At 33.8% G+C, this 16825-nt stretch overlaps 1 protein-coding gene across 1 annotated transcript in view; it reads left to right on the top strand.

The window, feature by feature from the left end:
- Positions 1-14868, top strand: part of RAB18 (RAB18, member RAS oncogene family) — a gene marked incomplete at its 5' end in the record, with an annotated part of 35129 nt that extends 20261 nt beyond the window's left edge. Inside the window, 3 exons of the mRNA XM_081312481.1 lie at positions 3385-3503; positions 3578-3644; positions 8216-14868. Of these exons, the coding sequence (XP_081168607.1) occupies positions 3385-3503; positions 3578-3644; positions 8216-8391 (362 nt within the window). The remainder of the gene's footprint in view (positions 1-3384; positions 3504-3577; positions 3645-8215) is intronic.
- Between the last annotated feature and the right edge of the window lie 1957 nt (positions 14869-16825).

Raw genomic sequence — 16825 nt, 5'->3', positions numbered from 1 at the left:
TTGATTCAATATCTCCTAATTTTAGAAAACAAATAAGCTTAATATGATATAAGATGACATACGATGAAGGTAGTAACAGAGGAAGACAGTTAAGATCCCATCCACTAACTGTACTATAATTTTTTTTTAATATTTATATATTTTTTAGTTGTAGTTGGACACAATAGCTTTATTTCACTTATTTATTTTTATGTAGTGCTGAGGATCAAACCCAGAGTCTCGCATGTGCAAGGCGAATGCTCTACCGCTGAGCCACAACCCCAGCCCTGTGCTATGATTTTTTTCAAAGTTGCAATATTTGGTCTTTTTAAGAAATTAACGTAGGTGTTTATGTTTATATAAAATAATTTGTTGTTTTTCCAGGATTGGGACCTAAATATTTTTTGGTATTTGGATACATCTCTGTAATCATTATGAGGGGGAATAGCTTTTGTTTTTCTATAATTGTTTTTCAGTTCTCACATTGGATACAATTTCATTTCTGTCACAACATGTGTTTTAATAAGACTGAAAGATATGTTGTATATTTTTTCCACATTTTAATTGGTGTATTTATAGTTGTTCAATTTGATGTTTGTTACATATTTGCACATGCACAGAATATATCTATAATTTGGACAGTATCACTCCCCAGCATTTCCCACCTCGAACTTCTTGGTCACTTTCCTCTACTGATCTCCTTTGGTTTTTAGGAGATACCCACCTTTATTTTCCCTTTTTCTTTCTAGCTTCTGCATAGGAGAGAAAAACATAAAGACACTTGACCTTCTGAGTTTGACTTATATCACATAACATGATGGTCTCTAGTTCCATCCATTTTCCTGCAAATGCCATGATTTTATTTTTCTTTGTGGGTGAATAAAACTCTTGTGTATGTATAGCATATTTTATGTATCCATTCTATCTGGTGATAGACACCTAGACTGGTTCCATAGTTTGACTATCATGAATTTTTGCTGCTATAAACGTGTATTCCTGTATCACTGTAGTAAGAAGACTAATTCTTCAAGGTAAATACTGAGAAGTGATATAGCTAAGTCAGATGGTGTTCTGTGCCTACTCTTTTGAGAAACCTCCATACTGATTTCCATAGTGGTTGTACTAATTTACAATCCCACCAACAGTGTAAAAAGCCTTTCTTTTTCTCTACATCATCCTCAGCATTTATTATTTTTGTTTTCTTGATAACTGCCATTCTGACTGGTGTGAGATGAAATGTCAGTTTTGATTTGCATTTCCCTAATAAATAATGATGTTGAACATTTTTTATGTATTTATTGACTATTTGTATTTCTTCTTTTGAGAAGTGTCTCTTTGATTTATTTATCCATTTATTAATTGAGGTTTTTTTGGTGTAAAGTTTTTTTAGCTTTTTAAATATCATAGATATTAATTATCTTCAGAAGAGTAGCTAGCAAAGATTTTTCTCTCATTCTGTAGTTATCTCTTCACATTCCTAATTGTTTCCTTTGCTGTCCCGAAGCTTTTAAATTTGATACCATCTTGTTTATTAACTCCAGGCATTATTTCCTGAACTTCAGGGATTCTGTTGAGAATGTGTTTTTTCTATCCCTAAAAGCTGGAGTGTTCACCCTGCATTTTATTCTAGGAATTGCATTCTAATTCTAAGGGCTTTGATCCATTTTTAGTTGATTTTTTTTTTTTTTTTTTCAGAGTGAGAGATGAGGGTCTGGTTTCATTCTTCTACCTGTGGATAACATTGTCCCAGCACCATTTGTTAAAAAAGGCTATCTTTTCTCCAATGTGTTTTTGGCCCCTTTGTCAAGGATCAGATATGTGTGTGTGTGTGTGTGTATGTGTATGTGTGCATGTGCGCGTGTGTGTGTATGTGTGTGTGTATTTTTGTGGGTTTGTCTTTGAGTCTTATAATTCTGTACCACTGATCTATGTGTCTGATTTCATGCCAGTGCCGTGCAGTTTTTTGTTACTATAGCTCTGTAGTATAATTTGAAGTCAGGTATTGTGATGTTTCCAGCATTGCTTTTTTGGCTTAAAATTGCATTGGCTATTCTGGATCTTTTATTCTTCCAAATGACTGGTTTTTTTTTTTTTCTAGTTCTGTGAAGGATGTCATGTATTTTGGTGGGGATTACATTAAATCTGTGTGTTGCTTTTGGTAGAATGGCCATTTTAACAATATTAATTCTGCCCATCCATTAATGTGGGAGGTCTTTTCATTCTCTGGGGTCTTCTTCATTTCTTTCCTAAGTGTACTGTAGTTTTCATTGTTGGTTAGATTTATTCCTAGGTTCTTGAGTTTTTGTTGTTGTTGTTTGAGGCTATTGTGAATGGGGTTGTTGTCCAGATTTCTTTCTCAGCAGATTTGTTGGTATATAGGAAAGCTATTGATTCTTATATATTGAGTTTATAACCTGCTACTTTACCAAATTTGTTTATTAGCTCTAGCAATCTTTTGGTGGAACTTTTTTTGTATCTTCTAGGTATAGTGATAATTTGACTTCTTCCTTTCCTATTTTTTTATCCCTTTTACTCCCTTCTCTTGCCTAATTGCTCTGGCTAGAATTTCTTGTACTAAATAAGAGTGATGAGAGTTGATATCCTTGTCCCAGATTTTAAAGGAAATGCTTTCAGTTTTTCCCCATTTACTGAGTTTGGCTTTGGATTTTTTATATATAGCCTTTATGATGTTGAGGTCGGTTTCTTTTACCCCTAGTTTCTTTAGTATTTTTATCATGAATGGGTGCTGAATTTTGTCAAAGGTCTTCTTTGCATGTATTGAGATTACTGAGTGATATTTGTCCTTAATTCTGTTAACGTAATTAGTTATATTTATTGATTTGCATGTATTAAACCATCCTTGCTTGTCTGGAATAAAAACCAACTTGGTCATGGTATATAATCTTCTTAATATATTATTGAATACGATTTGCTAATATTTTTATTAAGTGTTTTTGTAGCTAAATTCATCAGGATATTGGTCTGTAATTTTCTTTCCTTGATGTGTTCTTACCTGGTTTTGGTATGACTGTGAGTGATATGGCTTCATGGAATAATTTGAAAGTATTGGCATTAATTCTTCTCTAAAGAATTAATAATTTAAAGTATTGTTAGAATTCAGCTGAGAATCTGTCTGGTCCTGAGCTTTTCTTTGTTGGAAGGCTTGTTATTACTGCTTGTATCTCATTACATGTTATTGGGCTATTTCATTTTTCTGTGTCCTCTTGTTTTCTATTTCAACATGTATTTTTTCCATATAAATTAGTAGATACTAGACACTTATTAGGCTTGACAAAAAACAGATTAGCCTATATAGTAAAGTCAGCTTCTGGCTACATATCAGAATTACGTCATTGCTTCTTATTTTTAATGTTCATTTAATAAATGATTTTGCTTGTATTTCAGTTTATGATGTCACAAGAAGAGACACCTTTGTTAAATTGGATAATTGGTTAAATGAATTGGAAACATACTGTACAAGAAATGACATAGTAAACATGCTAGTTGGAAATAAAATTGATAAGGTAAGAAGGTAGATACTTAGCAATTTGGTTCTATATTTTGGCAGCTTTTCTTAATTATAGCATTTATCTTTTAGGAAAATCGTGAAGTTGATAGAAATGAAGGCCTGAAATTCGCACGAAAGCATTCCATGTTATTTATCGGTAAGTATATGAGTGAATATCTTTTCATTAATGAGGAACTTTAAAGTGGGGTTTTTGCTAAATTTATTTGTTTATGAACCACAAAATATATTTATTTAGTTTATAGTTGCCTTGTGCTACAAAAAAATCTACCAATAGAATGAGATTCTTTCTTTCTATAAAATTAAATAGGATCATGTTATGTGAAATTGTAGAATACAATTAAATCATTTCTCTAAAGACCTAATGGCATTCAGTTCAGCCTGGCACCCACTGCTAAAGTTGTATCTTCCTGGTCCATGTGCTGGCAGTATAATATCAGCACCACCTGGGAGCTTGTTAGAAATGCTTCATCTTTGGTGCTGTCCCAGATTTTTTGGATTAGAATCTGCATTAATAAATTTTTATTTTAATAAGATTTTTAGATGGTTCATATGCATTTATATTTGAGGAACATAGTAGAGTAGGGCATGGCTAAATGCCCTACTCTACTATGTTCCTCAAATATTAATATGCATATGAACAGGATGGGCCAAATCTGGATCTCCCATTTGTAATAAATACAGCCATGTCCTTTCATTTACATATAGTCTATGACAGCTTTTATGTTACATGGCAAAGTTAAGTAGTTACCTCAGAGGTCTATAGACCATAAACCATAAAATATTCACTATCTGTACCCTTACAGATAAAGTTTACCAACCTGTCATCTTAAAAAGAGCTTAACTATATCAGAATTACCTGGGGAGCTTTTTAAAATTGCAAGTCCCTGTCCCTTATCACAAAACCAGAGGCATTTTATTTGAAGTACTTAAGGTGATTCCATTGTGAAAGCAGCTTTAGGAACTACTGATTTGGTTATCCCATGGTGTTAGAAACTACTAGGAATTTTCAAATGGAATTTGGGAAACAACATATATAGATAGAAGCAGGGATATGAGTAGAAAGAATAAAGTTTTTTGAAAAAAAATTGAGTACTACCTTTACTTCTTACTTGCTATATATCCCTCATGTATTAGTTTATTTAGTATTTTTAAACATGGAGGATATAACAATGAATAAAACAGACCAACTCACTGCCCTCATGGAGTCTACATTCTGGTAGGAAAACAGATATAAATAAATAAGTGCTGCGATGAAGCAAAGAAAACATGGTTTGTGTCGATAGAAGGACTAGGGTGGGGATCAAGTAGTAAAACTTTTTTGAGGTATTGCCTTTTGAGTAGAAATTCATCATGTGAGTTTTAGATGTGATCAACTCCCGCTAAGAGAAGAGCAGATATTTCCTGAGGTCAGAATCGGTTTAATGTGTTTAAGGAACAGAAAGAAAGCTTGTGGGATGGAACATAGCATGTGTTGGAAAGGAAGAAGACTGATGATGGTGAAAGATAAGGCTAAAAAGGTAAAGAGATTGATTTTATTGCAAGTGTAGTAGAAAACAGTGGAGTCTGATACTCTTTTTAAAATTCATTTTTGTACACCATAGGCTCTGAGAAGCAGAAGCAAGATTCTTGTTCTGCTTTTACATTGGCCCAGGTAAATGAAGCTGGTAGCTTTGACCATAGCAACAGTGGGTATTAGAAAGTTGGTAGTTCTGGGAAATACTTGGAGGTAACACTGACAGGATATGTAAATGGATTGGGTATGGAGGATAAGGAAAGAGAGCTGTCAAAGACAACTCCATGTTTTTGGCATGAGCAAGTAGATGGATTATACTGCCATTAATTAGGATGTGGAAGATTGAGAAAAGAACAGGTTGGGGTAGAGAAGTGGGAGGTCAAGAATTTTGCTTAGATATAAGAACCAATGGATGTGTTGGTCATTGGCATTTAGATTGCATTTAGGGTCTCCTGATTAGAGTGATCACTTTAAAAATATGGGCATAAAAGATCTGAAGATTGAACCTTGGGGCACTCTTAACAATTAGAGGCTAGCAGAAAAAGGTGCTAGCAAGTAAGGTAAATGACATAGCAGGAAGATAGGAAGATTACCAGGAATGTTCATTGTTGTGGAAGTGAAGTGAACACACTATTTAAGGAAAGAGTAAGTGATTAGCAGTATCAAATGCTGAAAGACTTCAAATAAAGATAGGATGTTAGATTTGACAATACAAAGGATGTTGGTGGCTTTGAAAAGAATGGTTTCAATGGAGTGGTGTGGAATAAGAGCCTAATGAGGGAATAGTAATCTCCTCTTTTCACATTTCAGTAACCTTAGTCTAAAATTATTAAATGTAAGATTTTAGAAATTAACAATTCCTAAGTTTCAAATAACTTTTTATCACAATATATTGTTTTTTTTTTATTGATTGTGCAAAACATTACAGAGCTCATGGTATATCATCTTTCATACATTAGACTCAATTGGGTTTTGAACTCCCATTTTTACCCCAAATACAGTATATTGTTATATTCTATTTTATTATTAATTGCTAATCTCTTACTCTGCCTCATTTATCAATTAAACTTTTATCATAGGTATGGACTTATAGGAAAAAAACATAATATATTCAGGGATGTCTTGGTACTTACCGCCCTTGGATAAGGGAGGGCTGCTATCATTTGAAGAAAAGAATTCGAGATAAAAAAGTGGAAGCTGCTTCTCTAGATAACTCACTCAAATAATTTCCCAAGAGACTAGAGAAACTGGGTGGTTGCAATAAGGATGTGTGGGTTATAGGGAAAATTCACGTGTGTATTTTTTTATGGCAAATAAATTGTCACACTTTAGAGAGTAGTATGTTAGAGAAGAGGGCGAGTATGATTCTTTACTACATGAGAAAGAATGGGGTTCCAGGTCTAGTGAAGGGGATTTAGATAGGAACAAGTTTATCAGTTGTAATAGACTGAAGGCAGAAAAAAGATACAAATTCAGTTAGTTTGGTAAATTTTTTTTTTTTAAAGAGAGAGTGAGAGAGGGAGAGAGAGAGAGAAAATTTTTAATATTTATTTTTTAGTTATCGGCCGACACAACATCTTTGTTTTGTATGTGGTGCTGGGGATCGAACCCGGGCCGCACGCATGCCAGGCGAGCGCGCTACCGCTTGAGCCACATCCCCAGCCCAGTAAATTTTTTTATTAGTGGAATGATAAGGTCATTCTTGCCAGATAGTTTGTTTTTTTCTCAATATAAAGCTAGATGATTTTTATTTAAAAAACATACTTCTATGACTGAGGAAAGCAAACACTTCACCATACATTTTTTTTGTGCTCATGAATATTTATTTGATTCTTAAAATTACAATCCAAAATTATTGTTACTTTGTTGTCCAAGCAATTCTAGAGTTGACCATTTTATTTATTTATTTATTTTTAAAGTTTTATATGTTTATTTTACCCCTTCAAAAATTATGAAGTTTCTCTAAAGTGAGTACTCATAAAAAATAAACTACATTGCTTCTGGTTCCTTATGTTCTATTGGTTGTTCAAAACATTTCTCTGCACACCAAAATATTAACGATGTTTTACTTAATGAGAATATACAACTTTGCAAAAAGAGTGGTAAAAGTCAACCTCATTTATGCCCACCCCTCTGGAAGGTAATTTACAGTGTATGTCAAGATACTGATGAATGTCTTGACACTTTTCCCACATAATTCGATTTTTAAAATCTACCTTAAGGAAGTGCTAAATGCCCCAAAACCTTAATACATAGTTGAGGTCATCATAGCACCATTTCTTTATTTTTTATTGGTTATTCAAAACATTACAAAGATTGCAGAATCACATCGGTTACACATCCACATTTTTACATAATGCCATAATAGTAACTGTTGTATTCTGCTACCTTTCCTATCCTCTACTATCCCCCCTCCCCTCCCATATAGCACCATTTATAAAGAGAAATCTGTAAACAAAAATAGAACGATGAAATTAATTGTAGTAAATCTAGAAATCAGTCTTACATGTTTCAAAAATGTTTATGTTACTTTTAATAAATTGGAAAAAAAAAAAAGCTAGATGATGAGGGGCTCAGGGCATAGCCCAGCATTAGAGTATACACTTAGTATGCACAAAATTCTGAGTTCTTGGATAGATTTATCAGCAGAGTTAGAGGGGTAGTAAGAAAAAGGAATACAATTAGTCACCTGAAGACAGTGAAGGTAAGGTAAGTTTAGGAATCAATGCTGAGTGTCCACTTGACTTTCGTGAGCATAAATAAAATGAGACCAGTATTCATGGTTGTACGTCATTTTATTCTGCCACCTATCGATGCTTGGTCGCATGCACAGAATCATCAGGATAATTGTTGAATTTGGGGCATAAATTTCCTTATTTTAAAATAGGAATAACATGTGCTTTAGAGGTCATTTTAAGAGTTAACTGAAAAACTAAGGAAAAAACTTGGACATAATATTTGAGTAGGGCCTTACAAGTTACAATTCAGTCACAAAATCCTGGGCTTAAATGCCTGAATCTTATGGATAAAATTTAAATAGCTTAATTTTAGAGTTGAAATTCACTAATATTAAACCTGTGAGGAGAAATTGCTTATTCAACTGTCAATGTGTTGTAGGCTGATATGAGTTTTCCAGAAAAACATGGGAAAATGGACAGGAAGTATATATTATGACCTTTTTCTTTGAATTTCAGAGGCAAGTGCAAAAACCTGTGATGGTGTACAATGTGCCTTTGAAGAACTTGTTGAAAAGATAATTCAGACACCTGGACTATGGGAAAGTGAGAACCAGAATAAAGGAGTCAAATTGTCACACATGGAAGAAAGCCATGGAGGAGGAGCCTGTGGTGGTTATTGTTCTGTGTTATAAACTCTGGGAAATTCCATCTCTTGCATATTTGATCAGATAGTGACATCTTTCTGTATATAAACTCTAACTGCTATTTTAGGCACCTTGCAGTTTGCACATAATTGTTTTGTATCATGGCAGTAAATATTTGCAAGAAATCCTACTCATCGGCCCTCCCAGGTAAAATGTTATGGTACGCATGCACAGTTTGCAATCTACAGTTTTATATGTAACATAAAATAGGTGTACCTTTATGAGTACATTTGATTTTATGATTTACATTTATCATGTAATTTTTTAAAACATCCATCTGTTTAGTGTATGTCAGTACAGGGTCTGCTGCTTTGTTTTGTTTTGTTTTTTCTGCTTAAATATTCCTGTCAATTACTGAATTACTTGGTATGTAGATAGAACTCCTAGAACCATGGGAGGTATACTGGTGTCATCAAACCTGTTAAATTTCCTTTGAGGAATAACAGAGCATGATTTCACAGCTTTTCTAGGATGTTTAAGATTCTCTTTTAGTACTAAGCAAAATTCTCAGTACAGAATGTAGCCCAGGCCAATTCATAATTAAATCTCTATTTGTTCTGATGATGCTTCTAAAATAGTACTGATATGTTAAAGAAGTTTCATATTACTTTCTAATTTACTTCATTGATTAGCTCAGTTGTTTTAACTGGACTTTTGATCCTCTATATGTACATTGGATTCATAATCCTATGTGCAGTGCTTTTAGTTATATCGCATTTGGAAGAATGGCAATAAGGTTTCCCTCACTGGGGTTTCAGAAGGACGTAAATAGTGTGTTGATCATAACTCCTTTAATACTTACCACTTTTAAAACCATTTTTTTTCTCATAAATGTTGTTAGCATTTATTCAGGTACCTCAGTGTAGCTTGTGTAATTTTTATGACTATCTGTATCTTATGACCTCCAAAAATAGCTAATTGATATTCAAAACCTATTTCTGTACTTTGAGGAGTGGGAAAGGAAAAAAAAACAAAACTAAATGACAATTTGAGAAGAGTATACTGCTTCCAGATTCTGACCTGTGTGGGAAAATGCTATTGCAATGAAAATCTTGACGATTTATTATAACAAGTAACAAATAGCTTATTAAAACCAACTTTGTATACATTAACATCTTTTCTACAGTATTTGGTTTTCTAATCTTCTGTTGTTGCAAATTGTATGTTTTTTCCTATCCATATGTTATTTAATTTACATTGATCTCTGCTATTTTAAGCCCCCAAATAATATGTCTTTTAAAGGGTAGTCACTACAATACCCCTCAGTAAGATTCTGATACTAATTTCTTATCAATTTAATCTCTGTACAATTATAAATGAGATAAACATATTTGTGGACCTTTGAAGTATGTGTTAATGAATTTACTTCAAGTTGGATTCTTTCTGAAATGCACATTCTCACATGTGAAAACTTCATTTTCTACTTGGTTTACACTTGTTAGTCTACATTACATATGATTAAAGGTTTTATACATCCTGTATATTTCACTAAATATAAAACATTTACTTCTACAATGTTAGAAAAAAGGTAGTTAACTGTGTACTTATGATTTGTTCATGTTACATTAAAATTTAGATTTGTGTATTTATGTAGTCTGTATTGACAAAACTTTTCTGTGTATTACTTTTTGCTCCTTGAGTGACATAATAATATTCCTGTGCATTGGATTGTTGTCTTGATTTGGATAGAATTTGGATACGTATGAGTCACTCATATATAACCTTAAAAATGAATTTTGTTTGATAGATTTATATTGTAATCTTTTGTAGTTTTTGAATAAATATAGCCTGCTTTCCCTAGATGCATTTGTGCAGGACGTATTATACATTTTCCTTTTACTCCCATTAGTTAAGGAGCATTTTAATTTAGTGCTATCAAATTCTCTTATTTATGTGGCTTTCATTTTACTATTTTGTGTTATATGCACAATGTTTTGTAGTGAAGGTTTTTTAAAGGAAATGGTTGTAATATCTAAAATCAGGCACCTGAACAACTTCAGGATTTTGTTAATTCCTTTCAGAATAATTTGAAGTATTTTAAAGATATTTTTGCAGATGGTACAAAATAGAATGATTAGAATATAGTATTTTGAGTTCTAGGAGTACCAACATAGACCTAAACAAATTAACTTTTCAATTTATGAGTAATAGTTAACATTTATTGAAAGCTTCCTTGGTGGTAAGTGCTGTTCTAATGCTGAATTGTTTCGGTAAACCTTACAGCAACTTTAAGAGAATGGTATTCCTATTATGTCCATTTTAATGAAGAAGATAATGGAATAGGCATATTAGATAACTTCCCACAGATCAAGATAGCTAATCAATGAGCAAGTTAGATTCCAAGGCTTATTCACTCCTGACCCCACTCTTAACCATTGCTCCTTGTATTATGGCTAGTTGCTAGCTTTTGTTTGAACACAGCCAACTTAAAGGAGTTCCCCTGCTTTATCAATCTCTTTGGTTATAAGTGAAGTATTTCAAATTTATTGGCTATAGAACAAATCCCATTTGACCTAAATGTTCAGGTAGTAGAGTATATGGTCCCTCATCCCTGATTTAGTAAATGTAAAATGTTAGGGAGCTTATGGCCCCTTACCTAGGTACTTGTAATTGGACATGAAAAAACAATTAAGTTTAGAAACAGTCTTTTGCTTAAAAATCTGGGGTGGTTTTATTTCAAGCACTTAATTTCCAGCTATAAACTCACACTTTATTTACATTTTTAGTTGAGTCTAGTGGAATTAGTCTTGATTTTGATGAATACTTGAGTTTGCATACTCAAGACATACCAATAATTGTCTAAGTGTGAGATTAGCCCCAAGCTCATAAGTCAGTTCTTACACCATTACTTATTTTACTTGTGGGACAGCACAGACTTACTTCATATCCATAGTATTTTTTAGGTACAGTTTAGGTGATTTTTTTTCTGTTTTCTCCAAGTGACCTGAGACAACAATCCTATTGTATTAAGTATTATAAAGATTTCAGAATTCAAGCATTATATGTCTCTCACAGATTTTGCTAATAATACTTAAAAAGTTTTCATCCATTAATGTTTCTAGTTAGATAGAAGGATAAAAACATGTAATCAGAGCTGGGTGTGGTGGTGCATGCCAGTAATCCCAGCAGTTTGGGAGGCTGAGGCAGAAAGATCACGAGTTCAAAGCCAGCCTCAGCAAAAGCAAGGCACTAAGCAACTCAGTGAAACCCTGTCTCCAAATAAAATACAAAATAGGGTTGGGGATGTGGCTCAGTGGCTGAGTACCAATTCCTGGTACCAAACAAACAAAAAATACATGTAGTCAGTTTTCAGACATTTTTCTGGTTCTGATTTCAACTCTTCTATGGATAGTCAACTATAGACTTTATTTCAGGTTTTGTCTAGATATTGGAAGAAGAGAATACTAGAAATAGACTGAGTCACATAGATGAAGTCAAAAACGTGGGAATAAGGAGTATAGAATTCCTCAGAAATCTTTGTGTTTTATTTTAGTGGGAACATTAATCAGGTTGGAGGACAAAAAAGGTAATTTCTTTGTGAGGTTTACATTTTACTATTTTCATTGCTAGTTTATTGTTTCATATTTAAGAATCAACAGTGTTTCTGTATAGAGTTTGCTTACATGCCTCTTAGGTTAAACTGCTTCATACATACATACATACACACTGTGTGCACATGGGTACACATAATTTTTGATATGTGCATTTTAACAGTATGAATACCAGTTTTGCCTCTTTACCATCTCTTATATTTCTCTCTTTTTTAAGTTGATAAACAATAAATTATGTAGTTTTATTTGCATTTCTTTGATTACTGGTAAGGTTGAGCCCTTGTAATATCTAATTGGATACTTGGATTACTTGAAATTCTTGTTTATGTGTTTTGTGTTTACCTATTAGCATCTACTTCTCTCACCAATACCACACAATTTGCTGTTTGAATAACCCCTCTTACATCCCTGCAAATAATCATGTATGTGGGTTGGGTGGCATTATTACATGCTCATCTGTCTAGGTTGACTGGCCCAGTTACCTTTTAAGCAATGTTCCCCTCCTCAGTAGTAAATGATTTAGGAATGGGTACCTGACCCTGATCAGACTATGGAGATGCAAGAAGATATTTGCTGAAAAGACACTTTCTTGCAGAAAGTATTCTGGGATGAGTAAATTTCTTCCTGCAGCTAGTTTTTCTAATAAGCCAACCTTAAGCAATAACAAGAAAATAAGAGGGCATCTAAATTGAAGCCCTGATGCAATCTGGAACCCATGGATGTGGAGTGAGATATATTTCTGAATTTTGACTTATGTGAGCCAGTAAATTTCTTTTTCGTTTAAGCCAATTAGACAATAGTTTTCTTTCCTAACAACTAAATGTATATTATATAAGTACATGTGTTTTTCTTATTGTTAGGAGTTTTGTGTACATCAGGTTCAATTTGCTGGTGTATATATTGCATTAGGAAGAAAGAAGTAAGTCTATTACTTTGAAAAGCCACTACTCTTAAGTACTATTAACATTTTAGTGATATTACTTCCATATATTTCTGTATGGATATGTACATAGTTGACTTCATACATTGTTTTAAGGCTACTTGATTTGTAAGGTCTTATATTCTGTCATTTAGTTTCTGTGTCACTGTTTTCGTCAGTTTCTTCATCCCTGTGACTAAAGGACCTAAGCAGAACAACTGTGGAGGAGGAGAAGTTTATTTGAGGGCTCACAGTTTCAGAGGACTATGGACTAAGGTCCTTAGGAGGGCTGGCTCCATTCCTCGAGGCTTGAGATGAGGCAGGACATCATGGCAAAAAGTGTGACTGAGGGAACTAGCTCACATGATGATCAGAAAGCAGCAAAGAGAGGTCTTGCCTTGCTGAATACAAATACATATCCCAAAGTCATAACCCAATTCCCACCTCCTTCCAGCCACTTCAGTTACCACTCAGTTAATCCCTGTGAGGGGATTAATTTACTGATTGGGTTAAGACTTTAACAACCCAATCATCTCTCCTCTGAACCTTCTTGCATTATCTCACAGTGAGCCTTTGGGGAACACCTCACATCCAAACCATAACAGTCACCCAAGCATTTCCTATCACCCCTCTCCTTGCCAAGGTTATCAATTTCAGATCATGGCATATGTACCCTCTTTGTATTTTCCATGCCTCTAAATCATGCATATATGTACATACATACATAGCTTTATTTTTTATATAGTTACAATTTGCTTAAAGAACATAGTTTACAGAAATGAGATAATCTGTATATTCATCTCTGCATGTTACTCTTCCTAACATAGATTATGAAAATGCCTACAAGCCAGTTTATTATGTACATGTAACATTCATTTTGATGGTTGTACAATATTAATATCCCATGGTATAGACCTACCACAGTTTATTCAACTATCTCTCTGATAAGGATTATTATTGTATTTCCATTTTTCTGCCACCGCAGATATCACCACAGTAAATATTCTTGTACACATATCTTTTTAGATCTAAGTGTTAGATTCATGGGTTTAGGAAAGCATGTTGTTTTAAATTTTTGATGTATTTTGCTAATAGCTTTCAAAAATCTGTAACATTAATTTACATTCCCATGGCAATATGTGACATTGTTTTCCCTGCATTCCCCATCAGCCTCAAGAGGTATTCTTATACTTTAATTTTTGCTGCCTTGATATTTATAAGATACACTTTGTGAAGCACAAGTGTTATTTTAGTTTGCATTTTCTAAAAAGTACTTTTTCACATTTCTAATCCATCTGTAGTTGCCTTTTTTGAAATTATTATTCATATCCTTTGACAGTTTTTCTGTTCAGTTTTTTGTAATTTTTAAACAGTTATGTAAGTTTTCTATATAGTACAGATATTAATTCTCATGTGTATCTTATAAGCATATTGTCCTAACCTATGGCTGTTTTTAAAAATTTTTTTTGTCCTGTATTTTCCCTACAATTTAAAATATTTATATTTTATATCATCTGGATTCCCCAGCCCTTAAATTATGCATACAGTCTCTTTAACCTTGTTTGAGATTTTTTGTTCATACTTGTAGTAATTTGGAGTTCACATTGGCATATAGCACAAATTAAGGAGCCATCTCATTCTTTCCCATGTGGACAGTCAATTGTGTCAGAACTATACATTTTTCTCACTGAGCTGAAACACTACTTTTCTCTAGATGAGATTCCCATAATCTACTTTGTCCTTATATTTTAAAGTCTCTTTGAAATGTAATGTATTTTAGTTAATTGGTTTTCTTTTATTTTATTTTGTGCTTTAAAAAACATTTTTAGAATGGCTCTGCAGGTCATTTACTGTCAGACTGCCATAGAGGCCTGATAAAGCAGAATTGTTAATGGTGAGTGTCCTTATAAAGTTTAGTCACTTGTAAGGCATTTTTTTTAACATATCAAGCTTAAAGATTTCCTTTGTTCATTATTCCTATTGATGGGTCATTTTTTTTTTTTTTTTTTTTTTTTTATTGGTTGTTCAAAACATTACACAGCTCTTGACATAGCATATTTCTTACATAAGCTTTGAGTGAGTTATGAACTCCCATATTTACCCCCAACGCAGATTTCAAAATCATATCATTTAAATATCCCCATTTTTACAAAATGCCATATTAGTAACTGTTGTATTCTGCTACCTTTCCTGTCCTATACTATCCCCCCTCCCCTCCCCTCCCCTCCCATCCTCTCTATCTACCCCATCCACTGTAGTTTATTTCTCTCCTTATTAATTTTCCCATTCCCCTCACAGCCTCTTATATGTATTTTTGTATAACAATGCGGCTCTCCCTCCATTTCCATGTAATTCCCTTTTTCTTTCCCTTTCCCTCCCCCTTCATGTCTCTGTTTATTGCTAGTCTTTTCTTCCTGCTCTTCCTCCCTTCTCTAATCTTAATTGCTCTCATTATATCAAGGAAGTCATTTTGTATTTGTTTTTTAAGGATTGGCTAGCTTCACTAAGCATAATCTGCTCTAGTGCCATCCATTTCCCTGAAAATTCTATGATTTTGTCATTTTTTATTGCTGCATAGTACTCCATTGTGTATAGATGCCACATTTTTTTAATCCATTCATCTATTGAAGGGCATCTGGGTTGGTTCCACAGTCTAGCTATTGTGAATTGTGCTGCTATGAACATCGATGTGGCAGTGTCCCTGTAGCATGCTCTTTTAAGGTCTTCAGGGAATAGTCCGAGAAGGGCAATAGCAGGGTCAAATGGTGGTTCCATTCCCAGCTTTCCCAGGAATCTCCATACTGCTTTCCAAAGTGGCCTAACCAATTTGCAGTCCCACCAGCAATGTACAAGAGTACCCTTTTCCCCACATCCTCTCCAGCATTTGTTGTTGTTTGACTTCATAATGGCTGCCAATCTTGCTGGAGTGAGATGGTATCTTAGTGTGGTTTTGATTTGCATTTCTCTGACTGCTAGAGATGGTGAGCATTTTTTCATGTACTTGTTGATTGATTGTATGTCCTCCTCTGAGAAGTGTCTGTTTAGGTCCTTGGCCCATTTGTTGATTGGGTGATTTGTTATCTTGCTGTCTAATTTTTTGAGTTCTTTATATACTCTGGATATTAGGGCTCTATCTGAAGTGTGAGGAGTAAAAATTTGTTCCCAGGATGTAGGCTCCCTATTTACCTCTCTTATTGTTTCTCTTGCTGAGAAAAAACTTTTTAGTTTAAGTAAGTCCCAATTGTTGATTCTTGTTATTAACTCTTGTGCTATGGGTGTCCTATTAAGGAATTTGGGGCCTGACCCTACAATATGTAGATCGGAGCCAACTTTTTCTTCTATCAGACGCAGAGTCTCTGTTTTGATATCAAGGTCTTTGATCCATTTTGAGTTAATTTTTGTACATGGTGAGAGGAGAGGGTTTAGTTTCATTTTGTTGCATATGGATTTCCAGTTTTCCCAACACCATTTGTTGAAGATGCTATCCTTCCTCCATTGCTTGCTTTTAGCCCCTTTATCAAATATTAGGTAGTTGTAACTTTGTGGGTTAGTCTCTGTGTCCTCTATTCTGTACCATTGGTCCACCCGCCGGTTTTGGTACCAGTACCATGCTGTTTTTGTTACTATTGCTCTGTAATATAATTTGAAGTCTGGTATTGCAATACCGCCTGATTCACTCTTCCTGCTTAGTATTGCTTTTGCTATTCTGGGTCTTTTATTTTTCCATATGAATTTCATGATTGCTTTATCTATTTCTACAAGAAGTGCCATTGGGATTTTGATTGGCATTGCATTAAACCTATAGAGAACTTTTGGTAATATTGCCATTTTGATGATGTTAGTTCTGCCTATCCATGAACAGGGTATATTTTTCCATCTTCTAAGATCCTCTTCTATTTCTTTCTTTAGGGTTCTGTAGTTTTCATTGTATAGGTCTTTCACCTCTCTTGTT

The sequence above is a fragment of the Spermophilus citellus genome, assembly GCF_964194105.1.
Source record: "Spermophilus citellus genome assembly, contig: SCAFFOLD_416, whole genome shotgun sequence".
Classification (NCBI taxonomy): domain Eukaryota; kingdom Metazoa; phylum Chordata; class Mammalia; order Rodentia; family Sciuridae; genus Spermophilus; species Spermophilus citellus.
Note: the sequence above shows the minus strand (reverse complement) of the source record. Positions and strands in the feature narration are given on the sequence as shown.